General features: G+C 45.7%; 1 protein-coding gene and 1 long non-coding RNA gene across 7 annotated transcripts in view; one reads left to right on the top strand and one right to left on the bottom strand.

The window, feature by feature from the left end:
* Window positions 1–7: 7 nt before the first annotated feature.
* LOC142461231 (uncharacterized) lies at window positions 8–27973 on the bottom strand. 2 transcript variants are annotated; one of them, XR_012786862.1, is made up of 4 exons: window positions 27502–27973; window positions 22477–22556; window positions 11678–11899; window positions 8–2081 (listed from the first exon to the last, which is right to left on the bottom strand). It is a non-coding gene; the product is annotated as an uncharacterized LOC142461231 (long non-coding RNA). The 2 variants fall into 2 exon arrangements; XR_012786861.1 differs by lacking the exons at window positions 8–2081; window positions 11678–11899 and adding an exon at window positions 19883–20699.
* The window catches only part of LMO7 (LIM domain 7), a 254442-nt gene continuing 253100 nt past the window's right edge, over window positions 26632–27973 (top strand). For 2 of the 5 annotated variants that reach the window (XM_075562967.1, XM_075562965.1), the window contains exon 1: window positions 26997–27356. In XM_075562967.1, the coding sequence (XP_075419082.1) occupies window positions 27297–27356 (60 nt within the window). In that variant the 5' untranslated portion in view covers window positions 26997–27296. Of the gene's footprint in view, window positions 26651–26992; window positions 27357–27973 lie in introns of those variants that run through there. The other 3 variants (XM_075562969.1, XM_075562970.1, XM_075562966.1) reach the window with 3 other exon arrangements.

Genomic DNA, 27973 nt, shown 5'->3' with positions numbered 1-27973 from the left:
CCCCCACTTCGACTTCCCCTATAAACCTCTGCCTCTGTTATTATCTTTATGCATCTACTCCTTCTGTGCTTCATAAACTGGAAAACCCAACAGAAACAAAATAAAGTTACAAGGATAAAACAATAATACAAGGATAAAAGACAAATAATGAATAAGAAAGAAAAGACCGCAACGGTATTTAAAAGGCCAGGTAAGAAATTTCTGTCATGGACCAGGCAAGAAATACTTGCACCTAGAACAATTTCAGGTTGCGTCAGGAGGAAAGTCAACTGACCAGGTATGAAGTTTGATCCAGTATAATCACCATTACAATGATCTCTAGGTGAGAGTAAAGCTGTTTGAGACCCTTGCCTGTAGCTAGAGGGGATTTGCCAGTGGCTTAATCTGCCTAGATACTCTGCTGTTCAGTTTTGGTTTCTCAGTGTCCTCCATAGCCTCCTACAAATTGGGTGTTTGAAATTTTCGTTTTCCTTGGTCATACTTGAATTTTGTTTTTGTTGTCTTTGGATCACACAGCTGGTGTGCTTCTTCCACGTGGACTTAGTTGACTTCTTGATTAGATGGCTGCTTGTTTAAATACAAGGTTTTAAGATCCCAGACACTATTCAATTGATAGCCAGACACCAAATGCTTTCTTCACCACACTTTGCTGTAGCACCCCTGTCTCAAGTGAAGACATGATGAAGGTGAGTATGGAGCAGGGTCATGACATCAGAACTAAATGTTCTTGGCTTGTGGCTCCAGTTAAGGAGGGGCCCAGAATCCATCTGCTTGTCCTTGGACTAGGCATGACTCAGGTTGACTTTGGCAGTTATATTATGACAAAACCAAGATAAAAACAAACAAGCCAAGGACAGGAAAACAAAAGCCCATAGAAACAGAAAAGTAAATAAATGTCAATCATCCCCCTGCGGTAGAGGGCGATTGTACTGGTAACATCAATTTTTCCAGTGACGCAGCACTCGGGACACTGTCAGTATGAGGAGTCTCTGAGAGCACAGTCCCATCACGAACTGCAACCCAGGAGTGGCTGCTCCACACAGTTCCATCTCCCACTGGATTGAGCTCTGTTTACCATACGCATGGGGACTGGTATCAGGGGGAAACTTCTTGGGTCAATTCTTCTAAGTTGAGATCCCTGCCCAACAGATCAAAGCTTGTCACGTCACTGTGAGAGGGTCTCGAGGTACTAAATATATGGTGATTCTGGGTTCATTTCCATTGGACACCCATCAAGCCAGGGTTGTCCCCCTCCCCCCCGCAAGGTCCAATGACCACCAATTCCCAGGTCGGGTGGCCACTCTCTGCTTCCTCTCCCATCTGAGTACCTCTGTCCTCAGTCCAAGGGTGTAGGCATCTTTAAGCAGGGCTCATTTCATTCTGCTGGACCTCTATGTTATGTCCTTCTAGTGTAGCCCGTGGGCTGTGCCCTGCTGCCCTCATGGTCAGTGCACAAGATCATCATGGTGCTTAGTCCATGGCATGGTTCCCTGAGGGTTGGGTAGAAGTAAATTCTTAGTGTTGACCCAGGAACATAAAACCAAGCCCATTGTCCCCATAGGTTCTCCAGTCATTGTTTAGCCTCCCTTCCCGATGAGAAGTTACTAAACATCTTTGGGGGAATCTCGGCCTTCAGTCAAGACAGACCTTAGGTGACATCCTCTGGCTGTTCCCACGATGTATAACTGTAGCTCTTTTAAAATTATCTTCACCAAAATTTTGCTTGCAAGCAACCTTAGTGATTCTGCCCAATGATTTACATATACTGTTGGATCCCCCTTTTTTAAATATGCATACAGATTTCTTCCTGTCTGGTGGCCAGGTACCTGTTTTCCTTTTTTTTATATCATGGATTAGTGAGCAGTTCCAATGCTGCATCAATTTTTTGAAACATTCCTGGACTCTTGTCTCCCCCCACCCCCCAATGCATTCATGGAGCTTGAGTTTCTTCCTTCAGTACTGTTGGGTTTGGATCAGCTATTACTCTTTGTTGATTCCATGGACATGAGGCTCAGCTCTACTGTGAGGTGGCCGTTCTTTCCCAGTTGTATTCTGAATGTTTTTTGAGTCGAGTTGCTCATCTGAAATGATAGCAGATAATGTTTCACTGCTTTTTCCCCCCAATCTATTTTCATTTTATTTTATTTTAAACCATTTATTGGGGGCTCGTACAACTCTTATCACAATCCATACATCCGTCCATTGAGTCAAGCACATTTGTACATTTGTTGCCATCATCATTCTCAAAACATTTGCTTTCTGCTTGAGCTCTTGGTATCAGCTCCTCATTTTCCCCTCCCTCCCCGCACCCTTCTCATTCATGAACCCTTGATAATTTATAACTTATTATTTTGTCATATCTTGCACTGTCCGACATCTCACTTCACCCACTTTTCTGTTGTCCATCCTCCAGGGAGGAGGTTATATGTAGCTCCTTGTAATCGGTTCCCCGTTCCCACTCCACCCTCCCTCCACCTTCCTGGTATCTCCACTATTTCATCAGGTTTTCAGTGGCCACGTTATTCAGAAATGGATTACCAGATCCTTCTTCCTAGTCTGTCTCAATCTGGAAGCTCCACTGAAACCATGGGTGGTCCTACAGGTATATGGAATACCAGTGCCATAGCTTCTAGCACCCCAGCAACACACTTACCACCACAGTATGACAAATTGCAGATGAATGGTGGTTTTTACATTTAGACTCTATACTGAGAGCCGTAGTGACATAGTGGTTACATGTTGGGCTGCAAGGTCAGCTGTTCTAATCCACCAGCTGCTCTGTGGGAGAAAGAGGAGACTTTCTACTCCTATAAAGAGTTACAGTCTCAGAAACCCCAAGGAATGGTTCTATCCAGTTCTATAGGATCACTATGAGTTGGAATAGATTTGATGGCAGTGAGATAATGAGAATAAACCAAAAATCACTGTGATAGTTAGGTTTATTGTGCCAACCTGGCCAATAGGAACAAGTGGAATTAATCAGATCACAGTTTGATTGGAGAACAAAAGATAAATGTCTCTCTTGCTCTCTGGTGACCAGACCAGCATTCTGCTGCTTTAGCTAGTTCTCTGCCTCAACTTGTGTACTACACTACCTATGGACCAAGCCAACATGTGGATCATGTAGCTAGAGCTTGAGGCTTCTTTGAGACCTGCTTCACTATGCTGCTGGTGTGTACATTGCTTGAGCTTGAGGCTGGTGGATCCTGTCACCTTGCATTGCTTGAGTTCAATATCCCATCTAGGCCTGCTTTGCTAAGCTCTGGAGCTATTGACTGTTGGTGACCCACCACGTTGTTTGCTGCCTGAGGGCAGACTCTACCTGCCTTCCCCTAGGAAGGACTCCATTGTGTTTCCTTGACCTTGGACTTGGCATCCCAAATGAGTTGAAGGACTTCCAGTATATTAACTGTTCCATGGAAGTGAGTTGAACTGAGCCCTCTGTACTGCTATGTGGTCTAATTAGCTGCTATATTCCTTCTCAATGTAGTATGAACTCATATATATAATCATAAGTATCCTGGTTTTGTTTCTCTAGATAACTATGCATAACACAAACACCAAACTAATCGCTGTTGAGTCTGATTCTGAGTTGTGTGTTACACTACACTCCAGAGGGTTATTAAGACTGTGACCTTTTGAAGGTACCTCACCAGAATTTGCACCCAAAGCCCCTTTGAGAGTAGGTTTGAACTGCTAACCTGTCAGTAATAAAAACCAAAATTAAACCTAAACCTATTGCCATCAAATCATGACCTTATGTCATCTTACAGAGTAGAACTGGGTTTCTGATTTCCATTCTCCCACCTTCCCTGTCCCTCCTGCATTCCAGACTTTATCTTGGGGCAAAAGCTTCCCTTTTGTTGTTGAGTAGTCACTCTGCTTAGCATATGTTTTCTTTTTTTTTTTTTATGTTTTCACATTACTGTTCACTTTATTGTTGATTGTTGTTGTTAGGGTACCCGTATTAAACAGAGCAAAACACTTCCCGCCCCTGCAACATTCTCACAATGGGGGATGCTTGAGCCACTGTGTCAATCCCTCTCCTTGGGTTGGTGGCTTCATCTATTTCATTGACCCTCCATTCTATCAAGCATGATGTCCTTCTCCAGAGACTGGTTTCTCCTGACATGTCCAAAGTACGTGAGACAAAGTCTTGCCATCCCTGCCTCAAAGGAGCACTCTGGCCATACTTCTTCCAAGACAGATGTATTTGTTCTTTAGCAGCCCACGGACCTTCCAATATTCTCCACTAGCACTACAATCCAAACACATCCATTCGTTCTTGGGCTTCCTTATTCAATGTACAGCTCTCACATGCATAAAAGACAATAGAAAATACCATGGCTTGGATTAGGTGCACCTCAGTCTTCAAAGTTACATCCTTGCTTTTCAATACTCTGAAGAGGTCTTGTGCAGCAGATATGCCCAATGCAATACACTTTTTGATCTCTTGACGGCTGTTTCCTGGATCCATGCAAGGTGAAATCCTTGACAACTCCAATCTTTTCTCCATTCATCAAGATGTTTCTTCTTTTTTTTTAATATAACATCTTTCTATCTATCTGTCTATCTAGCTATCTATCTATCTACCTTTCTTTCTTTCTTTCTTATCATTTTATCAGGACCTCTTACAGATATCATAGTTCAAGCACATCAAGCAGTATTATACAATTATTATCACAGTCAGTTTTAAAACGTTTTCTTTCTTCTTGAATTTGTTGATATCAGCTTTTCTTTATATACTCCCTCCCCAGATACTATTATTATTATTGAATAGTTTTATTAAGGGCTCATACAAATCTTATCACAATCCATACATACATCAATTGCGTAAAGCACATTTGTATATTCATTGCCCTCATCATTCTCAAAACATCTGATCTCAACCTAAACCCTCATGAACCCTTGATAATTTATAAATTATTATTTTGTCATATCTTGCCCTATACGACTTCTCCCTTCACACACTTTTCTGTTGTCTGTCCCCCAGGGAGAAAGTCACATGTAGATCCTTGTAATAGGCCCCCCCCTTTCCACCCCACGCTCCCTCTACCCTCCCAGTATCGCCACTCACACCACTGGTCCTGAAGGGATCATCCGCCCTGGATTCCCTGTGTTTCCAGTTCCTATCTGTACCAGTGTACATCCTCTGCTCTGGCCAGATTTGTAAGGTAGAATTGAGATCATAATAGTTGGTGGGGTGTGGGGGGCGGAAGCATTTAGGAACTAGAGGAAAGTTGTATATTTCATCATTGCTACATCACACCCTGATTGAGTCCCTTCTGTAAGGGGATGTCCAGTGGCCTACAAATGGGCTTTGGTTCTCCACTCCCCGCCTCATTCACATGGGTTTTTTAAAGAATAAAAAAGAATGTCTAGTGGCACAGAGGCTAAGCTCTCACCTGTGAACTGAAAGCTTGGTGGGTCAAACCCACCAACCACTCCAATGGCAGAAAATATGGCATTCTTCCATTGTCAAGATTGACTGTCTTGAAACGCCTATTAGGCAAGAGCCAGGAGGGGAACAAATGGACCAATAAGAAACATCCTGATGGGGACCTCCAGGAAGATGGTGATGGAGTGATACATACCAGAAGGACTCCGCAGAATTCAGCCCAGGAGTCGCTTAGAGGGAAATTTAATGCTCGTGGAATGCGGGAAGAGCATCATAAAGATAAGTAGAAACAGATCCATGGGGTTTTGAGGGCTGGGGGCTTTTGGCTTACCTCAGTGGAGGCCAGCTGGGGCTTGGCCTTAGCCAGGACCATTTGGAGCCCATAGGGGGACTTGGTCTCAACACAGCCACAGTTTGCCACTGTCTGCCTCAGGGCAGCGACTGGACCCTTGAAGCACCATGGGCAGGGATCGGGGTTCAGCTACATTGTTGCTTTTGTTTTCATCTCTTCTCTCTGTCACCCCACAGTCTTGGAGGGCTGCATAGGGGCTTTTTCTCAACAGAGCTACAGCTTGTCATCGCCACTTCGGGGCAGGGACTAAACCCTTGAAGCTCCACAGGCAGGGATCGGGACTCAACTACATTGTTGCTTTTGTTTCCCTCTTTTCACTATATCCCCACATAGTCTCAGCAGGCTTACTTTTAATTTTTTCCCTTCTCTTTGTTCCTTTCCTGTTCTCTCACACTCCACTGCTGACCTCCAGACCACTCCCTTTAGCCTAGGACATTTACACCTGTGCCACACCCAGCTAGGTGAGCTCTACACTGTATAGCTAGCCCGAGGCTGAGGAAAGCCCTGCTGACATCCACCAGGGTATAATCTTCCAACTTCTTACCGAGGAATTCCTGCCTATGTGTCTGGGGCCCTAAGGCAGCTCGCCCAACACTTGTCAACATTCTAAGCTGCTAAAGCAACCTCTGCCTAACATCTGCAACATCAAAACAGGCAACCCACCAGCTTTCTGGGGCACACCCCTGAGAGGGAAGCCACAGGAGGATGAACTGGTAGGTTGATTCCAGAGTGAAATTAGCTGTAGGCAGTTAGAAGAAGCATTCCTACAAGTCTCCCAGAGAGATCCAGTGCTCTCAACTCCCTGGAAAATGCACCTGGCTACTCTAAAACAATGCAACACAAACAGCCATCAGCCCCAACATTCTCAACGAATAAACAGGAGAAATAAAAGGCAATGCCAGAAACTGTCCTGAACATAATGACATGCATAGAAGAAGCAGACATTGAGCTGCCACAGAAAGAAATGATCAGAATACTGCTTGGAGTCATACAGGATATGAGGAAAATAATGCAGAAAAAGGATGAAATGATAGAGGAGATAATGGCCATACATCAAAGGGAAACACAAGAGCTTAGGGGGGAGATAACAAAAACCAGTACCAGAAACACAGACCTTGAGAATTGACTGGAGGAAACAGAGAACCGCATAAGTGACTTGGAGAACAGACAAGCAGACTTTAACAAACGCAAACAAAAATCTAATAAGATCATCAGAGAAGCTGAAGAAAACTTAAGAGCTATGTCTGATGCTATGAAGCAGAACAACATTAGAATTATTGGCTTACCGGAGGAAGACACAACAAAGAAGTCATCTGCAACAATAGTGAGAGAATTCTTGGAGGAAAACTTCCCCAGTTTAACCAATGAAAACCAGGCAACCATTCAGGAGGCTGAAAGAAGACCAGCTAGACTAAATCCAAAGAAGAAGTCACCAAGGCACATAATAGTTAAACTATGCAACTTTGAGGAAAAGGAGAAAATCATGAGAGCAGCTAGGGAAAATAAGCAATCACGTATAAAGGTTCCCACATAAGAATATGCTAAGACCTATCAGCAGAACCTATGAAGAAGAGAAGAGAGTGGAGTAACATATTCCAAAAAGTGAAGGAAAACAAATGCAAACCCAAGAATACTCTACCCAGCCAAATTATCAATCAAGATAGATGGAGAAGTAAGAGTCTTCCCAGACAAGGAAAAACTCAAAGAATATGTTATTACAAGAAACCCAGCCCTACAAAAGATCCTCGCCAACCCAGTATGGGCAGAAGAACAATACTCACCAAGCATAAATAAGAGACTGCTATATAGAACAACCTCACCCAGAGGGCAACAAAGTAAAAACAGACCCCAAGATAGCACTGGCTTAAGTATGGAAAGAAGTCAAGAATCATACATACACACACACACACACACACACACACACACACACACACAAACTTTACTAATGAGAAAGGAAAGTAGGAAAACACCCAACACAAAAGGTATAAGATGACATCACCGAGTCCACAGATGGAGATAATAGCCCTGAATATCAATGGCCTGAACTCAGGCATTAAAAGACTGAGATTAGCAGACTGGCTTAGAAAACACAACCAATCAATCTGCTGCCTACAGGAGACACTTCTCAAGGATACAGAAAAAAATAGGCTGATCATCAAAGGCTGGAGAAAGGCATATCAAGCCGACAACAATTCAAAAGAAGAAGGGATTGCAATCCTAATCTTGGATAAAATTGACCTCAAAGTGCAAACCATAAAAAGAGATAAGGAGGGACACTATATAATGCTCAAGGGAATGGTAGGAAAAAAATCACTAAGCATTGTAAATATATATTCCCCGAATGAGAGACCCACTGAATACTTCAACCATTCCAAAAGCTGAAAAAAGACATCACAGCCTCAACAATTATACTGGGTGACTTCAATATACTGCTCTCTGAGAAAGATAGGTCACAGGAAAAGAAACTCAACAAGGAGGCTAGAGAGCTAAACATTACAATTAGATAATTTGTCCTGATATATATTTACAGAGCTTTTCATCCAAGTACAACATAAAATTCACATTCTTCTCAAACCCACATGGCAGATATTTGAAGACAGACCACATGCTGGGGCATAAGGCAAATTTACGTGCATTGATATCATACAGACCGCAATGGTTCTGCGTTGAAAGCATGAATGCCAAATGTCTCCCCTGGGATTTTCTTGGGAAAGACATGGACATGAAAAAAACGAAAGAAAGAAAAAGCCAATAGAAGGGCAAGAAGCAATACTGTAGTTCTGATAAACCCAAATCCATTTGGAAAACTATCATTCACAATTCATTTTCAACCTGATCTGTAACTGTCGATAACAACCATGCCACTAATTCTAAAAACCCTCAGTAATTTTGTAGTAATTTCTAAGACCTTGTGCTGATAGACTATGTCTAGGTGGTGGAAGATATTCAGATAATAAAGGTATTTCATGGTTTGAAATACCTATATAAGGTAGTTAGGTCATGCAGGATGCTCCATCATGCTGCTCAAAGGCAACTTTCATCTAGATTTGGTAGCCCAATATTACTAATAGCCTGCTGTGCTTTGCTTTAAAACAATTTTTCAAAATCTAGTAATTGCAGGCACTCTCTCTGTAATTAACACTACTGTAATAACTATACATTTAAGAACTTTAAAAATGATAAGCCCAGGTCTTAAAGGCTTGAAGATAAACAAGCAGCCATCTAGCTGAGAAGCAACAAAGCCCACATGGAAGAAGCACACCAGTCTGTGGGATCATGAGGTGTCAATGGGATCAGGTATCAGGCATATAAGACTCAGAACAAAATCATACCCAATGTGAACGATGGGCATAGAGAGGGGGCATAAAGTGCAGACCCAATGTCCATCTGTAAACAATTGGACATCCCTCACAGGAGGGTCACAAGGAAGAGATGAGCCAGAGTACAGCATAGCACCAATGAAACACACAACTTTCTCCTAGTTCTTTAAGGCTTCCTTTTCCCCCACTATCATGACCTCAATTCTACGTTACAAATTGGATTAGACCAGAGCACGCACACTGCTACAGATAAGAGTCTGCAACACAGGGACTCAAGGATGGAGAAACCCATCAGGGTCAACGATGAGAATAGCGATACCAGGAGGATTAGGGGAAGGTGGGGGAAGAAACAGGGCATTGATCACAAGGATCAACATATAACCCCCTCCCAGGGGGACGAATAACAGAAAAGTGGGTGAGGGATAATGGAAGACAATCTATAACTTATCAAGCGTTCATGAGTGAGGGCAGCTGGAAGAGGGAGGAGGGAAAATGAGGAGCTGATATCAAGGGCTCAAGTAGAAAGAAAATGCTTTGAAAATGATGATGGCAGCATATGTACAAATGTTCTTGACACATTGGATGAATGTATGGATTGTGATAAGAGATGTAAGAGCCCCCAGTAAAAGTAACAAACAAAAGATAAGTCCAACTTCCCTTTCAAAGGGTCCAAACCAGGAACTGCTATCTAACCCAACATTAGTTCTGTCCAATTGTTCTGGCAAGAAAAGAGCTGTTGTGTTGTTTTTAAACTCCCTGCTATCTGATTCCAATTCATAGCAACCCAGTAGAACTGCCTCTGTGGGTGTCAGACTGTGGCGCTTAAGGGAAGTAGAAAGTCTCACCTTTCTCCCTGGGAGTGGCAGTTGGTTTCCAGCGGCTGACCTTGCTTGGCCCACTAGACTAGCAAGTCTCCTTGTACTGCTGTGAAGAGCCACCAAGTAGATTATTCCTCATAGTGACCTGTATGACAGGGTAAAATTTCCCCATGGGATTCTCTAAGGTGTACTCTTTATGGGGGCAGATTGCCAAACCTCTTCTCCTTTGGAACTACGGGGCAGGTTCAGACTGCCAACCATTTGGTTAGCAGCCAAGTGCTTCACCTGTGCATCACCAGGGCAACAAACGTCTCACTCACTGCCACTAAGTTGACTCCGGAAGCACAAAGGGTATTACATGCCTGATTTTGAAAAATTTAATTGTGCATGAAGAGCGCCTGTCTGTTTCATTGCATTTGCTGAGTTATACCAATTACAAACAGATATGAAAAGTAAATGGGTCCTGCTCTTTCGATTTAGCTTCCAATACACTTCTTTCTGGTCACGGGCCATCAGGAACAAAACACCTCTTTGGCAAAGGATTATGTGGGCATGAAATATTACTGTAAAGGTCAATTCTTTGTAGAAATGAAAAATTTTTAAAAAGACGAATTTTATGCTGTAATTCTTTGGAAAATGGCATGATAGCTCTACAAACTTCTAGAAAACTGAGACTGATCTTGTGCCTCTAAAAATGTCAATGAAGCTTAATGTAATCCTAGCATTTTTTTTCTAGGGAATATATGTGTTTGACTTTTTTTTTTTTGGGGGGGGGGAGAAAACAGCATTTATTCACCTTTGTTCTCTACCAGCTAGAACAGTCCTGTGGACACCTAGTAAATATGACCTGTTGCTCAATAAATGTATTCTGGTTAATTATTTGCAACGTGTTTCCCCTGTTCAGCTTCAGCTTTCCATATCAGGGATCTTTGCACAGCTATAAATTTGAGATGGAAAGAAATGTCATAAAGTCTATTCCCATTAAGATGAGAATTTGCTGAATCAGAAGTATCAAAGTAGTTTTAAGTCATAAAATCAGTGGTTTATTTTAGGTGTTAGCAAGTAATTTAGTTTTTTTTCAAAATGATGAAAATCCTGGTGAGTTAAAGTATATTGTGCCAACCTGCCCGATAAACACATGTGGGGTTAATTGAAGGGCGGGGGGATAAACTACTCAGTGAGCCTCGCCTTTCTAGTTCTCGGGTGTATTGCTTTCTGATGGTCGGACCAGGGTGCAGCTGCCTTAGCCAGTTCCCTGCTTCAGCTGGCAAGGCTCACTTCCTGTAAGACATCCCTGAGGAGAAGCCCCATGGACCTACCCTGATGCTTCCCTGGGTGCTGAAGTAGCCGTGTGTAGCCCCCCTGCCAGTGCTGAGATGCTTACACATTCACTGATGCGGCTTTGCTCCTGAAGTCAGCATCATTGTGTGTATTTTGTGAGATGGAGGAGGACTTTGTGGATTGATTTTGGACATATGAGTTAATTGTGGACTTGGAAAGCACTGGGTTGGGATGTTTTCTTGACATGCACTTAACCTTTATATAAAACTCTCTCTTATACATAAGTTTCTGTGGATTTGTTTCTCTAATATACCTAGACTAACACACCTGACTATTGATGACTACTAATCTCAATTTGTCTTTTATGTGGTACATTCTATGTAGGTAAGAATTACTGAGCATTGTGTAATTAGGTATAAAACTTTGGAAGGTGAAGTGGCAAATGAAACTTGCCTGGTTCTTTACATTGCAAGGAGAATGAAGTCAGTTCATTGTAGATAATACTCACGTGTCCCTTGGGTCTTCTTGTCTTTGACCTTTTGTAGTTATATCTTCTTTCACTTTCAGATAGCATGATTTGAATGATTGTCCCAGGCTTCCCCAAATATCTCCAAGAATTCTCAAGAGCATGTATATCTCTAAGGAGCCTGGGTGGTATAGTGGGCCCACATTGAGTTGGAGATTCAAACCCAACAGCCACTCCCGGGAAGAAAGCTGTGGCTGTCTATACCTGTAGAGATTTAAAGCCTCAGTTACAAATCTGGCTAGACTGGAGCATGTATACTGATACAAATAAGAGCTCTCGACACATGGAATCTAGGACAGATAAACCCCTCAGGAACAATAATGGGAGTAGTGATACCAATTGGGTAGAGGAAAAGTGTGGGGAGAAAGGGGGCGGGGAGGAGAAGTGATCACAATGATTGATGTATAACACCCCCTCCCAACTCCTGAGAGGCTGAACAACAGAAACATCGGTGAAGGGAAACAGTGGATGGTGGAAGATATGAAAATAATAATTTAGGGAGTGGGGAGTGGGGAGGGAGGGGAAAAATGAGGATCTGATGTCAGGGGCTTAAGTGGAGAGCAAATGTTTTGAGAAGGTTAAGGGCAATGAATGTACAGATGTGCTTTACACAATTGATATATGTATGGATTGTGATAAGAGTTGTATGAGCCCCTAATAAAAGGATTAAAAAAAGAAAATAATAGTTTATAATTAATCAAGGGGTCAGGAGGGTGAGAGGTTGGGGGAGCGAGGGAAAAAAGAACAGCTGATACCAAGGGCTCCAGTTAAAAGAAAATGTTTTGAAAATGACGATGGCAACATATGTACAAATGTACTTGATACAATTAATGTATGGATTGTTATAAGAGCTGTGAGAGCCTCCAATAAAATGATTTATTAAAAAAAGAGACGTAAAGCCTCAGAAACTCATAGAGGCAGTATGAGTTGGAATTGACTAGATGTCAATGAGTTTGCTTTTGGTTTCATCTCTCTCTAGTTATCACTGGTTCAAGTGTTTGTTTCTTCTGCATTCTCAATTTCACTTCATTGTCATTAGCGGTGAAAAGCAACCTTTCCCTGGTAGGACATAGCCTTGTGTTGTACATAACATACCCACCAAAGTTTTTGGCGACAATTGAGTCCACCCCAAGGTGTTTTTACAGAGTAGAACTTCTCCATCATTTTTATTCCATGGAGTCATCAATTGATGACCACTTGAACCACTGTGGTGGTTACATAATTTAATATCAACTTAATAAATAAATATAGGGGTGGAGTCCAGCCTGTCAATCAGGTGACAGTATGATGATGCCTTCTTGTGGGTGTGGCCTTCTCATGAGGATTCTGGAAACACCTTCTCTTCTTCCCTGGAGGAGGGATACACACTCTCTCTCTGCTTTCAATTCCTGTTGAAGAACCACACTCAGAAAGTTGGAGGAGCCACGTGGAGACCCGTACCAGTGTTGAGATGCTTCCACACCACTGGATCCACAAGACTTTTTATCCACCAGCCTGTGATCTTCCTGCCTTCTGAATTACTGCATGTGACTATAAGTCTGAAGAAGGATTTTTGACTAATATTGAAAATAAGCTAATATTGGACTTATGGACTTGTTCTGAACTGGGCTAGAAAGTTTTCTTGATATACAATTACTTTTTGATATAAAGCTCTTTCTTGCACATATATGAGTGTCTCAGAATTTGTTTCTCTAGTCAACCCAGACTAACACAACCACCAAATCTCTAGGTTAGCTGCCAATTGCAACTGCTTGTGTTATCCAGGCTCCTCCCACCAATATATCGATGACATAAAACTATGCATCAACTCTCCTGAAGATTTTACATTTCAAGAGAGAATTAGAAAATAACAATGTGCACCACAGTCCTACTCCTATATTTTGAATGTAACTCTTTTCAGAATCCAAGTGGGAAAAGTTACATCTTTTACAGCCCATATCCAGTTTCCTGGCCCTTCTGTACTCTCCATGTCCGACTGTCTCTCATTTATTGGAGAGAATACTTTTCATAAATAGAGAGTCAACCTCTATCCCACTTTTAGGATTTCCCACTCACTTTCTACGGGAGCTGGTTTCAATCTCAGACTCATTTCCTGTACACACAGGAATACCCAGGAGTACATTTTCCAAAGTCCAAGTGGGGGTGGGGGTGGAGATAGTATCTAAAATGATAATACAGGAGAGCAATTGCATAAGCAATGTCTCCATTGAGATTCCGGCCTGTGGGAAGTAAGCAGGAGCTTTATCATTCTTCCCGACGCCTAGTGGTCTCTTCAAAGGGTTGAAGAGCAAAGCTGTCCCTTTGAGGATAATGTTGTGCTTGAGCCAGGCCATGACATCTTTATGCAGGTGAAAACCGGGCAGTAACTAAGGACGGCTGTAGAAGAGTTAATGCATTGGAATCGTACTGTTGGCAGAGAATACTGACTGTATCAATCACTGTCAGAAGAACAAACAAATCTGTCTTGGAGGGAGTAATGACAGAATGCTCCTGATAGGATGGTCAAAAAGGAAATAAAAGGAAGAAGAGAAAGCTAGGAGGGCAAGACTTTGTTTCATGTATTTTGGCTATGTTTTTTTTTTAAATAAAATTTATTTTGGAGATGTGTGGTAGTTACATAATCTGGTGTCAGTTTGAGATTTGAGAGGATTAAGAGTGAAGGGGTGGAGTCTAGTCTGTCAATCGAATCATAGCCAATGAGGCCTTTGTGTGGGTATGGCCTTCTCCTGAGAATTCTGGGAAATCTGGTTTTTCCTCCTTAGAGGTGGAAGTCTTCTCTCTCTCTACTCACTCGTGAACAGATGACACTCTACTGACAAGGCACATGGCAATACCCTGATAGACCCTGTGCCCTGGTAACTGGAGACCCTTGCCAGTGCTGAGATGCTTACGCCACTGGATCCAAAGACCTTTTATCTGCTGGCCTGTGATTGTCCTGCATTTGGTGTCATTGAATGTATTTCGTGAGTCTGAAGAGGACTTTATGGGCTAATATCAGACTTATGGGCTTGGATTGGATTGAGATGCTTTCTTCATATACAATTAATTATCATTGATATAAAACTCTCTCTTATACACAGATGAGTTTCTATAGATTTGTTTCTCTTGTCTCCCCAGACTCACACAACATGTTAACAAGAGAGCTCAGTCACTGGAAAAGGAGATCTTGCTTGATAAAGTAGAAGGTCAACAAACTAAAGAGAGACCGTCAGTGACACAATGGCTGCAACAATGGGCTCACATATTATCATGGTGAGGATGGCACCGGGCAGGGCAGTGTTTCATTCCGTTCAGTGCACAGTCACTCTGAGGTGAAGTCAGCTTGGCAGTACCTAACAGCAGCAGACCAACATTGGTGTGTTCTGGGCACTTCTGCATAAACCACGCACCCGTACAAGGCCAACAGTTCTTCTCAGACACCACACAGTCTCGGCCCACAGGAAGAGAGGGCAGCATGTTTTCCTGTCCACACTAAATAGCCTGTTATATTTGAAGCAGCGTAGTGTTAGGCCATAGCCTCCCCTGCCCCCATCTTCATTGATTTATCCAGCCCCTGACTAGAGGTCTATCTCTTAGAAACTTAGGAACCGTTTTAGCATGCCTTCAAATCACAGTCATGTAATCCAGATCACACGCCGTAACTATGCAAACCTCCAGCAGCAGAAGTGTGTGTGCACAAGCCTTGATCCAAATCAGTTTTATGCAGGGCTCCATCCTTTAACCAATGGTCTCTCTAAGCAGAAGTAAAGAAGTAGACACATATATTCTCTTGCTATCCTGAGAAAGCCCTGGTGACATGGTGTCTTCATTGACTCGTGCGGCTATGACAGAAACGGTACAATGAACTGGCTTTTATAGAACAAATTCATTTTCTCAGAGTACATATTTTGGACATGTTGTCAGGAGAGACGAGTCCCTGGAAGACAACCTCTACTTGGTAAAGTAGAAGGGCAGCAAAAGACCTTCAACGGGCTGGATCGACACCGTGGCTTCAACAATGGGCTCCGGCTTAGGAACAACTGGGAGAGGGTGTACAAGGGGCCAGTGTTTCGTTCTGCTGTGCCTAAGGTCGCTGTGGGTCTGGAACCACTGGATAGCACCAACAACAATAACAACAATAAACAGAAGTCCAAATTTAGGGTGTGGCTCCATCACGGGTTCTTCTTTGTTTGTTCAGTTTCTAGTGGTCAACAAATCCTTAGTTTCTGGACTTGTTGATTCATCTGCCGCTGTCATTCGCAGACAGCCTCAGTTAGCTCACATGGTCTCTGTATCTATGATGTTCCTTGTATTGCTTAGAAGTGATTAGCTTCAGGATCCACTCTGCACGTGAATGACCTCAGTCAGCTGATCATGTTACACAACATTGTACTGGTGAGTCACATTTCTTCTACAACACGCTGACTTTTCTTGTTTAATGTCAGGTATATAAGGTTAGAGGAATCTGGACTAAATGGTGGGTCTCTGTTCCCAAGAACCACAAAGTACACTAATGGAGTCAAAGACCCTTCCTAGTCCAAAAATCCCTGGGATACTTTGATAGTTTACCTCAGACCATCTGGTTTTGTTCATTATCCTATATAGAGCTTTCCAAACTGATCCTTGCTTTCACGGAAACTCCATTACCTCGTCTCGCCATCTGCAGTCTGAGCTGGGTCCAAGACTGGCCTCTTTCTCATGATGATTTCCGCTCCTGGAAAGAGGGCCAAACCCTGTCTCAGTATGGACTGTGACCCTGTGTACAGGCTGGATCTCTGCAGAATAACCAAAGGTTTCATGTCACAGCTGTTGGTCTGGTTTCTCTGTGAAGCATGGAGATGGGAGGGAGCTTAGTAGACACTGCTGTGCTTTTTGACACCTGAGACCCATCATAGCACGAGTGGGAAAGCTAGGGCCCAAACTAGGACCCCTTGTCTCCAGCCTGGTCCGCTCTGCAGTTTTTATCTTTCCCTTTTTGAAGTCAATGCTGCCAGCACCGCCCCGTATTCACAGGGCTGGGAGAATGCAGGAAGGGGTCTTTTAAAAACTGTAGTTGGGACTTTGAAAGTGTCCCATCGTGGATGGACTCTTTCTTCCCTGGGACCAGTTTCAAAATCTAGACAAGAACTGCTATTAATGATTCTAAAGCACTAATAATATGACACACACTGCCCCGAACACCCCATGGCTGCCTCCGCTGCCCCTCTACGCCATCTTCTTTGCAGGGGGTTAGGGTCACACAGGTTGGTGCTCTTTTCAAGTAAAGTCAATGAGCAGTCGAGACTTGGATCTTATTTTTCCCCAGGCACACACACTAAGAGGGTAAAATGGTTTTAGAGAAATCTAGATATTTTTATCTCTGATTATCCACACTAAAGATAGGCTTTTAGGGAAAACACAGTTTATTTTCATTCCTCTCGGCTTCAGGGCAAAAGCTTCGTAAACAGGCTTTCTGGCCATCCTTCCTGGAAGTGCCCCGAGCTTCCTTCAGCGCTAATTCTAGGGTAAGGCCTTGTGATCACATTGCTATCGCTTCACAGAGGATGATGTGTTTTTGCAAGTCTGGACAGCGAGGCAGGTCGCCGACCGAACAGGGACACTCTTTGAATTCCCTAATGGGGAAGCCCTCTCCTTGTGCAGAGACAAAAAGGAGACAAACCCCCTTACGATCTGTATGGAAAGGAAGAAAACAACCAACTACTCTTAAATTATGGGCTTGGTCCCGTCCTTTGTGAAAGCTATGATCTCAGGTCTGTCTTAATGAGATGTCTGGGTGAGCGAGCGGGGAAGCCGGCAACAAGGGAGGCTTCTCACCCTTTCACCTCCCCTCCTCCGGGGACCAGCTGAGGACACGAGAAGCCATCAAGGGTCCATGGTCTTCCTCCTAAGACCGGACTTCTGCGGAAGGGCTTGCCTGTCGGGTTCACCGTGCTGTTCCAACCCTTCCACAAATCTGGTCAAACTACACAAAACTCTTTCACCTCAATTTCTTTTCTGTTTAAAAAAAAATCAGGGGCACATACAATTCTTACCACAATCCATGCATCCATCCATTGTATCAAGCACATTTGTACGTTCATTGCCCTCATCATTCTCAAAACATTTGCTCTCCACTTAAGCCCTTAGCATCAGCTCCTCATTTTTCTCCCTCCCTCATGAACCCTTGGCAATTTATAAATTATTATTTTGTCATATCTCACACTGTCTGATGTCTCCCTTCACCCACTTTTCTGTTGTGTGTCCCCCAGGGAGGAGGTTATATGTAGATCCTTGTAATTGGTTCCCCCTTTCCACCCCACCTTCCCTCTACTCTCCCAGTATTGCCACTCACACTACTGGTCCTGAAGGGATCATCCGCCCTGGATTCCCTCACCTCCATTTCTTAGGTAGGATCTGTAGTCATGTTATTTTGGCTCCTTGTTGCCTTTCCTCTCTGGCTTCCTGTTAGGAATCGAATTGTGTCCCCCCAAAATGGAGCGCTGTAGAACGTCACCCTGACACTTGTGCAGATGCACACTGAGAGTACCATGGTTGGCCAGAAGCAGGTATGACTCTGTCTCGGAGAATGCCCGGCCAGAACGCTCCTTGCAGCGGCGAATGCGGAGACTTTGCCTGGTGTGCTTTGGACCTGCAACCAAGAGAGCTCAGTCCCTGGAAAAAGACATCCTACTCGAGGAAGTAGACGATCAGTGGAAAATAAAAGAGGAAGACCCTGGATGAGGTGGGTGGATACAGTGACTGCACCCCAGGCTCAGCCATAATGGCTATGACCATTCTGTTGTACTTGTTGGCCGTGAGTCAGCTCCGACCTTGCAGCTCCTTATAGCAACAGCAAAGCATGGGGAACAGAGCATGGGGGCCCCAGGAGCGAGGGCGAAAGATGGGTCATCAATGTCTGCAACGTTTTACAGCCGTGCAGAACCTCTTTGCTCAAACCAAACCAAACCTCCTGCGGATGAGTTCATTCTGCCGTGTTCCTTCTGACTCATCATGACCAGACAGGTCAGCATAGAATGGCTCCCCAGGGCTTGTAAATCTACAGACCTTGACACAAGTAGATCGCCATATCTTTTTTTCCCTCAACAGCTCGTGGATTTGAACTGCCACCCTTTGGATGAGCAGGTGAGTGCTTAGCCATGAAAATTACTAAGAGCAGGCCACTTGGAGCCCTGATGGGATAGTGGTTCTGTGCTGGGCTGCTAACCACAAACTCAGGTAGTTCAAAACTGCCAGCACTTCTCCAAGGGAGACAGACGAAGCTTGCTAGACAGTCCTGGAAACCCTCAAGGGGCTGTGTACGCTGTCCTAGAGGATGGTAATGAGTTGGAATCCACTCCAGGTGTATGTTTTGAGTGAGCTTAACCAGAGCACATAAGAAACCTATGGGGCAGTTCTAGTGTGTCTTACAGGGTTGCAATGTTGGATAGGACTAAGTGACCAATGAAACGCACTGTCAGTAAGTTGAGTCAGAATGACCTTACAGGACAGAGTAGAACTGCCCCTTTGGGCCTTTGCAGCTATGAATCTTGATGGGAGCAGAAAGCCTCAGCTTTCTTCCACAGAGAAGCTGGTGGGTTTGAACTGTTGACCTTGTAGTTAGCAGCCCAATGGATCACCCACTCCACCACCAGAGCTCCTTGGGTGTATATTGATGGTTGTAATCCCATATGGGAATAGGTGTGTGTGTGTCTGTTTATGTAGGCCATATCAGTGTAGGAGGTACCTGAAACTAATCATTACATATAAAAGGAGCAGACAGGCACAGAGAACCAGAAGAGATGGGGGAAAGTAAATGCCACACCATGAGAAGACCATCAAAGAACAAGGAGCAGAAACAGAAAAGAGATAAGCCCTTTCCCCAAATCAGAGAGAAAGAGAGAGAGCAAAGGAGAGAGACAGAATTCTCCTAGGGTGAGGGCCCTGAATCCAGCCTTCTGGGGTCACTGTGAGCTGGAATCGATTTGATGGCAGCATGTTTGATTTTGCTTTGAGACTTCCAAATGTTGAGGAAGCGAATTTCTGTTTGTTAGTGTGTTAGTCTGGGTACTTTAGAGAAACAAATCCACAGAAACTCATGTATAAGAGAGGGTTTTATATAAAGGTTAAGTGTGCATCAAGAAAACATCCCAACCCAGTGCTGCCCAAGCCCACAAGTCAGACATTAACCCATATGTCCAACACCAATTCACAAAGTCCTCCTCCAGCTCACAAAACACACACAATGATGTCGACTGCAGAAGGAAAGCCGAATCAGTGAATATGTAAGCATTTCAACGCTGGCGGGGGTCTCTACATGGGTACTCCAGCACCCAGGGCTGCATCATGGTAGGTCCATGTGGCTTCTCCTCAGGGATGTCTTGCAGGAAGTGAGCCTTGTCAGCTGAAGCAGGGAACTGGTGAAGGCAGCTGCACCCTGGTCCGACCATCATCAAGCAAGAAACCCGAGAACTAGAAAGGCGAGGCTCATGGAGCCATTTATCCCTCTGCCCTTCAATTAGCCCCACATGTGTTTATCGGCCAGGTTCACACAATAAACTACCTCAGTTAGGCATCATACATTGTGGTGTTTTTGTTATAGCGCTACTAGCTAACTAAGACACTTCATTTCCAAATATAGAATCAAACATCCCTGCCTGAATATCATGATGTCAGTGCGTAAAATGTTATAATTCATGAAAGCCTATGTTTTTGTGGGTAATAATGGGTGTGTTAGGCTGAGTAAACTAGAGAAACAAATCCAAGGACACTCATATGTATAAGAAAGAGTTTTATATCAAAGAGTAATTGTATATTAAGAAAACATCCCAGCCCAGTCCAGATCAAGCCCATAAATTCAATATTAGCTCATAAGCCCAATTCTAGTCCAGAAATCCTTCTTCAGACACACGCAGTCACATGCAATGATGCAAACTGCAGGAGGCTCACAGGCCGGTGAGTGCAAAGTCTTGTGGATCCAATGACAGGGGAAGCATCTCAGCAATAGTGCGGGTCTCCACGTGGCTCCGCCAGCCCTCTGAGTGTGGCCCTTCAACAGGAAAATGGAGCAGAGAGAGAGTGTTCCCAGAATCCTGATGAGCAGGCCATGCCCACAAGGAGGCATCATCAGGCTGTGACCCGATTGACAGGCTAGACTCCACCCCTACACTTATTTATCAAGTTGGCATGAAATTAGGTAACTACCACAATGGGGTAGTTTAGGAATTCAACATTATTTTTTAATGCATTTCTTATCTACCCTATAGGAGTGGTTATTTCTGTCAATCAAATTAGTATATCAGTACACGCCTGATCCTTTTTTGAACCAGAAGTGACCACAATGCAAAATTCAGTTCTTTTCACAATTTTCTACCATAATTAAGTCTCGCCTTTCTCCTCCATTATCACATCCCTTTCCTATTATAATCTTTGCCCCACCACCCATTCAGCCTAGCTCCCTGCATCTGTCTTCCTTCATAGCAGAGTGGGCTTTCTCCTCTCGTGTAACTCAACTCTACTGGATCCCCCTCCACTCCAGTTCCTGCAAGAAGCGCCGGTCGGCAACACTTGAACTTCCCCATGGGTTGGGATTTACAGTGATGGGGACATTTCACTACACCCTCATGCTACAGTGGTTCAGTACTCGGCTGCCAACCTAGAGGTCAGTGGTTTGAATCCCCACTGTGGGCAAAAGAAGAACATAGGCTGGGAAGCCCTGTGGGGCAGGGCTTCTCAGTCCTGTGCTGTGGCCACGAGTAGACCAGGCATCAATGGCAATCATTTTTAGGGCAGTGCAGCTGCTTCATAGAATTGCTGTCGAGAAGATGTGCAGTTCTTCATGGTGGCGTAATGGTCATGACAACAGCAAGAACCAAACAGCAACTGCTGCCTGTGCACAACCAAATGCCTCATGGGTTTAGGTTTCTAGGTTTGGGTTGGGACATCCTCATTAATTAGCCTACTAATGTGCTTTTGTTCTATTACCTAAGCATTGGACTGCTGAAAACAGGGTCAGGGGTTCAAACCCACCAGCCACTAAGCGGGAGAAAGATGAGGCTGTCTGCTTCTATAAAGATGTATAAATCCTCAGAAGCCCTATGTAGGGTTGTTGTGAGTTGGAATAGACTAGATGGCAGTGGGTTTGGTTTGGGTTTAGGTAGAGTCTGGGTTCTTAAAAGCTTACAAGCAGCCATTAAGACTCAGTAATTGATTTCCTGCTGGTGCAGTGGTTATGCATTGAGCTGCAAACCACATGGTTGGCAGTTCGAAAGCATATCACATCTGTGAGAGAAAGACTGGGCTTCCTACTCCCAGACACAGTTACAATCTTGGAAACCCACAGCAGGTACTATACGTCAGCATTGACTCAGTGGCGGTGAGTTTGGTTTGGAGACTGATCAAGAATCAATGCATTTGAATTAAGTGCTGGTGAAGAATGTTCTAAGTACCAAAGACTGCCAAAAGAACAATAACTCTGGCTTGGTAGACGTATAGCCAGAAGGCTCCCTGGAGGTGAGAAAGGATAGACTTTGTCCGATGTACGTTAGACATGTTATCAGGAGAGACCAGTTTTTGCAGGACATCATGTTTGGGGAGTGACAAAGAGGAAGCTCCTCCAGAAGATGGGTTGACACTGTGGTTGCAACAATGGGTTCACACACGACAGTACTTGTGAGGATGGTGCAGGGCTGGATGATAGTTGTAGATAGGGTCGCTGTGAGTCTGAATCAATACAATCACATACAACAACAACATTCATCTGAACAAAAAAGCAAATAAAGTCTGGAATAAGAGGAAATGGAATGTGTGGCCAGTTGCCTCCCTACCTTCTTTGCCACGAGACCAGACTGGATGATGCTCTGCTAGCATCATGGGATGTTTTGATGAAAGCGTCTATAAAACGGTCCTGATCAAAAGAGAAAAAAATAGAACAGAAGTTAAATTTCTCATAGGCTCCAGATTTTCTGGAGCGGTGGAGACATGATACCCTTGAAACTATTGTCCTAAATCTTTAAACCATTTATCAAAGCATTCCCTGAAGACTTCTTTAAAACAAACAAAAGTTAAACTTAGTAGTAAACAATGCCTATTTTGAGTATTGTGCCCTTTTAACAAGTACTTCTCTGACCAGAATCATAATAGAAGGTCAAGGGCAAGTTGTGTTTCATTGCCATTCAACTGACTCCAGATTGGCAACTCAACACACAACCAAGAAAAATGTAGAGCGAAGTTCAAAATCATAAAAAACGGTCGAGACTTAGAAGTTTGGTGAAGACTGGTGGAACAGGAGAAGCGATGGCCCCCAGGCACTCTTCAAAACGGAACCGCATCCAGCTTTCAGCCAAACAGGACTCCTGGCGAAGGGGTAGGTTACACATTGGACTGCTAACGGCAAGGTCAGCAGTTTGAAACTATCAGCTGCTCCTCGGGAGACAGATGAGACTTTCGACACCCATAAAAATTTACAGTCTCAGAAACCCACAGGGGGCTTTGAATTGATAGGGTACTTTTGAATTGAGTGAATTCTATAGAAATAGTTTTTAATTTTTAAATATTTTTCAGTCAAATGAAAGGCCTGATAAGTAAATAGCAATGCCCAGGGGAACCAAGAAACCCTACAGGAGCAGAAGGCCCAAATTTGGCCCCCAACAATTCCAAAGGCAGGAAGGAGCAGGAAAGGACACATCCTTGGACAGGGGGTCCCAAGGAGGAAGTGGTACAAATGCATCGAGGGAATTGCAAGTAATGCCATCGTGGTAGTTAAGTAATCTGTTGTCAATTTGAGACTCAGGTCACAGCTTGATGACCTCATTTGGAGGTGCTAAGGAGATAAATTGCTTGCTGGAGGCAGGACACTCACTCCCTGAGAGACATTCCTGCTTATAAGACACATGAAGCTGGCTAGTGGCCTGGAGCTGAAGGAGCCACATGGAGACCCCTGCCAGCGCTGAGATGCTTCCACTGCCACTGGATCTACAAGACTTTCTACACGCTGTTCTGTGATCTTCCTGCATTCAGCATTATTACATATGTTTTGTGAGTGGGTAGAGGAATTTATAAACTTATATCAGATAAATGGGCTAATATTGGACTTACAGACTTGATCTGGACTGGGCTGGGATGTTTTTTCAATATTCAATAGCTCTTATGTATAAAGCTCTTTCTTATACACATATGAGTGTCTATGAATTTGTTTCTCTAGTCTACCCAGACTAACACAGCCATGAAGCAAAATATATAAAGATGATTGGATAGGGCATTAATGTGCTCTGTAAACCTGTATGCTTAAAAATAATCTTTGAGTATTACAGTCTATAAAATAAAATCAACAATTATCTAAGATCAATTGGAGAACAGCTATTTTAAAAGCTGCTGAGCACTTTGTGGGGGTGGTGAGTTTAAGCTAAGGAGAGTGCAGCAATTAGGACAGCAATAACAAGGTTGATAGAATGTGAAGAATGTAACCACTGTCCCGGATCATTATGGCTGGGCACTGTTGAATGGAGTGGGTTTTGCTGTGTGTACTATTCACCCAAAATAAAATATTAAAAACAACAACGAAAGTCCCCCCCCCCCCCACTGTACCAGCTCTGTCTCACAGTAGAAATAGATCTGATGTCAGAGTAAAGCAAGGTTTACATGGATGGAACTGGATGGTCTAAAAACCCAGCTAAACAGGTTCTCCTTCAGCAAAAAAGTATAATAAACAAAAACAAACAAACTCACTCCAATTTCATGTCCAGTAGAGTCTGACTCATCAGTACCCTACAAGCCAGGATAGAACTGCCCTTGAGGTTTTGCAAGACTGTAACTCTTTATGGGAGTACAAAGCCTCATCTTTATCCCATAGAGCAGCCAGTGGTTTCGAACCGCTGCCCTTATGGCTAGCAGGCCAACTTGTAGACCACCAATGATCCCAATGAAGCTACCTGCACCCGAAAAGTCTTCAGAGCAATGGGATTGTAAATGAATAGAAGGGCCGCTGTGAAGACTGCCTCTTCCACGTGTAAAGACATGTGAGGAGGAGGGAGGGGCCCTTCCCTTTTAATTTTATTTTCTGCAGTGAGTTAAGCGTTGCGTCATTAACCTTCCCAAAGGGGCTTAATGAAGCGGAGTCTTTTGGACTGACCACCCGCTCTCTGCTTTGCTCTGCAGGGCTGCTGAGTCAGAATTGACTCCAAAGCGTGAGTAGCTTTGTAATGATAAAGGTCAAAAGGTCAAAAGAAACGTTTTAAGTCACAAAAACAACACAGAACTATCTAGATGGGATCAAACGGGCACAGCAAGTCAATGAAGCAGCTAGAAATGGATGGAGGGCGATTGAGCTACGAGTCACTGGGAGATGAGCATGCAAATGATTCGCAGCTTGACCGGTGTGATCACTATCACTGATCTGAGCATGCAGAAATGGTTGAGCTGGTGCAGATTCTGTGGTGTACATCAGTAACAATTTAAAAACGAGAAAATAAACACATTACTTAAAAAAAAAAAAAAAGCCCGAGCTTCACAAGAGGTCCCGGGGGCATAGTGGTTGCTGGTAGGGCTGCCAACCTGGAGGCCAGCAGTTTGAAACCACCAGCCCTTTGAGGGGAGACTGAGGAGGTCTTCTGCTTCTGTAAAGACTTCGTTCCACAAACTCATACCCAAGGTGAATGGGGGTGGGGCGGGGCGGGGAGTGGACCCAAAGCCCATCTGTAGACAATTGGACATCCTCTCACAGAAGGGTCATAAGGAAGAGATGAGTCAGTCAGGGTGCAGTTTAGCACCGATGATACACACAACTTTCCTCTAGCTCTTTGGTGGTTCCCTCCCCCCACTACTATGACCTCAATTCTACCTTACACATCGGATTAGACCAGAACATGCACACTGCTACAGATAAGAGCCTGCAAGACAGGGGATCCAGGATGGATAAACCTCTCAGGGCCAACAGTGAGAATAGAGATACCAGGAGGATAAGGGGAAGGTGGGGGGAGAAAGGGGGAATAGATCACAAGGATCAACATATAACCCCTCCCAGGGGAACGAACAACGGGGAAAGTGGGTGAAGGGCAACAGATAATGTAAGATAAGAAAATAATAATCTATAATTTATCAAGGGTTCATGAGGGAGGGGGGGCGGGAGAGGGAAAATGAGCTGATATCAGTGGCTCAAGTAGAAAGAAAATGCTTTGAAAATGATGATGGCAGCATATGTGCAAATGTGCTTGACACAATAGATGAATGTATGGATTGTGATGAGAAGTAAGAGCCCCCAATAAAAGTATTTTTTAAAAAAAAGATTTCGTTCCAGAGATCCACAGGGGCACTTCTCCCCTGTCTATAGGGTCCCCACCAGTCGGATTGACTCAATGCAGTGGGTTTGGTTAGAGTTTTTTCTTTTTTTCTTAGCTTCAGGAGAGAATCGAGACGCTTCCCGGGGTGTTGAATTTACAAGCAGGTCTCTTTCTCAACCTCGGATGCGACCGCTGGCGTGAAAAGAACTGCAATCTTTGGACTGACAACCCAATCATCCCCTTTCCTTGCCACTTCTCCCCCAGGGCCGCTGTGGACATAGTAGGACAGAGGACACTGTCACTTCACTGCCCCGTGCGCATCCCCATACCACCAGGTCTCGGGACATCTGGGCCTCAGTGAGGGCGGTCAGATGGCCCTGAAGGGGTCTGAGCGGACACGTGGGGACAATGCTCCTCCGCTGGACACCCCCGCGGGGCGGGGCCGAGCGGGAGGAAACGCGCCGCACGTGCCCTGGCCACTACCCTCACCTGCCGCCAGGAGGGCCCCGGCGGCCGCCCAGGAGGAGGAGACTTCGGGGCGGGGACAGCGGCACACCTGGCGGCGGAGGCCAGTCCGCGGCCGGATAACGGCGGCTGCCCGGGCGCAGCGTGGTGTTGCGGCCGCGGGCGCGGGCGGCGGGCCAGGCGGCGCGTCCCCGCGGGTCGCTTTCCCCGCGGGCCGGTTCTTGGTCCGGAAAGGTGCAATTGTGTGCAGCTATTCCTGGTATGTCCCGCGGGCCGGGCGGCCGCGAACCCCGAGGACGCCGTGGCCGGGCCGGGGCGGGGGTGGGGGTGGGGGTGGGATGCGGGCGCGGGGGGCGCATGGCCCCCGGCGGAGTCGCGGTCCCTTGCGGGCAGCGCGGGTGCGGGCGCGCCGCTCGGGCCGCGGCCGCCCGGCGGGGGCTGGCATTTCGGGGCCCAGACAGGCGGACCACAAGGCGGCCGCGGTCGGGGCCCCGGGGGAGCGGCCGGGGGGCGGGCGGACGGAAGCGGCGACTGGGGGCGGCGGGGCGGGGCGGGGCCATTCCGGAGGGCGGCGGCCGCGCCCGCAGGAACTTTTCTAGTTCAGACAGTCGTCCCGGCCGGTGCGGGGCGGAGCGCGCGCAGCAACTCCGGGTCCCCTCCAGTCCGTCCGGGTCCCCTCCAGTCCGTCCGGGTCCCCTCCAGTCCGTCCGGGTCCCCTCCAGCCCGTCCGGGTCCCCTCCAGCCCGTCCGGATTCCCGTGCCTCCGGACCTTTCCCACTCGGCCCAGCGCGACCACGGGCCCGGGCGCCCCGGAGCCGCGTCCTCCCCGCCGCGCGCCCCCACCGCGGCCCTGCGCTCACCCTCTCTCCGCGTCTCTCCGCGCTCTCTCCCCAGCCCGCGGCGGCATGGAGGAGGCCGAGGCCGACTGCGCGGTGGCGTTCGCCGAGGCTCGGAGGTGGCTGGAGGTGAGTGCCCGGGACCCACCCCCTCGCCCCCTGCCCTAACTCAGCCTCTCGGAAACTGCGCGCCCCTCTCCATCCTCTGCCAGCGCGGGCGCATCGCTTTGGGGAGGCTTGGGAAGGGTTGTCGTCGCAGCTCCCAGGGTCCGACCTGTGTTTGGATGGTCTTGCTGGTTATGCAGAAGCGCCTCTGTCAGGGGGACCTCGCGTCCCAGCGGACCTGCCCAGGTGGGCCCTGGCTCGCCAGGAAGGGCTCTCGTGGGGGCGTGGGCCTGGGCGTGCGGCGCTGAGCTGGCCAGGTCCTCCTGAGATGTCTGTGGTGCGGATGCCACACACACCGGAATGGGCAGTGTGTCTGTGGCTCCCGGGAGGAGGAAGCGGGGATGGGCCGGTGGGGGAGGGCAGATCCCTCGCAGCACCTGTTGATTGAGAGGAAGCATCCAGAGTCCTTGGGGTGGGCAGCGGGCCCTGTGCTCACTCACCTCGGGCCTCGGAGAGATGAAGACATCCTGGGTGCCCTGGTGGCGTGGTACTTACGCATTGGGCTGCAACCTCAAGATTGGCAGTTCGAAACCACTAGGCGCTTTGAGGGAGAAAGCTGAGGCTTTCGCTCCTGTAAACAG

This window comes from Tenrec ecaudatus, chromosome 11 (genome assembly GCF_050624435.1).
Source record: "Tenrec ecaudatus isolate mTenEca1 chromosome 11, mTenEca1.hap1, whole genome shotgun sequence".
Lineage (NCBI taxonomy): Eukaryota > Metazoa > Chordata > Mammalia > Afrosoricida > Tenrecidae > Tenrec > Tenrec ecaudatus.
The sequence above is the reverse complement of the archived record's forward strand: the minus strand, read 5'-3'. Positions and strand labels throughout refer to the sequence as shown.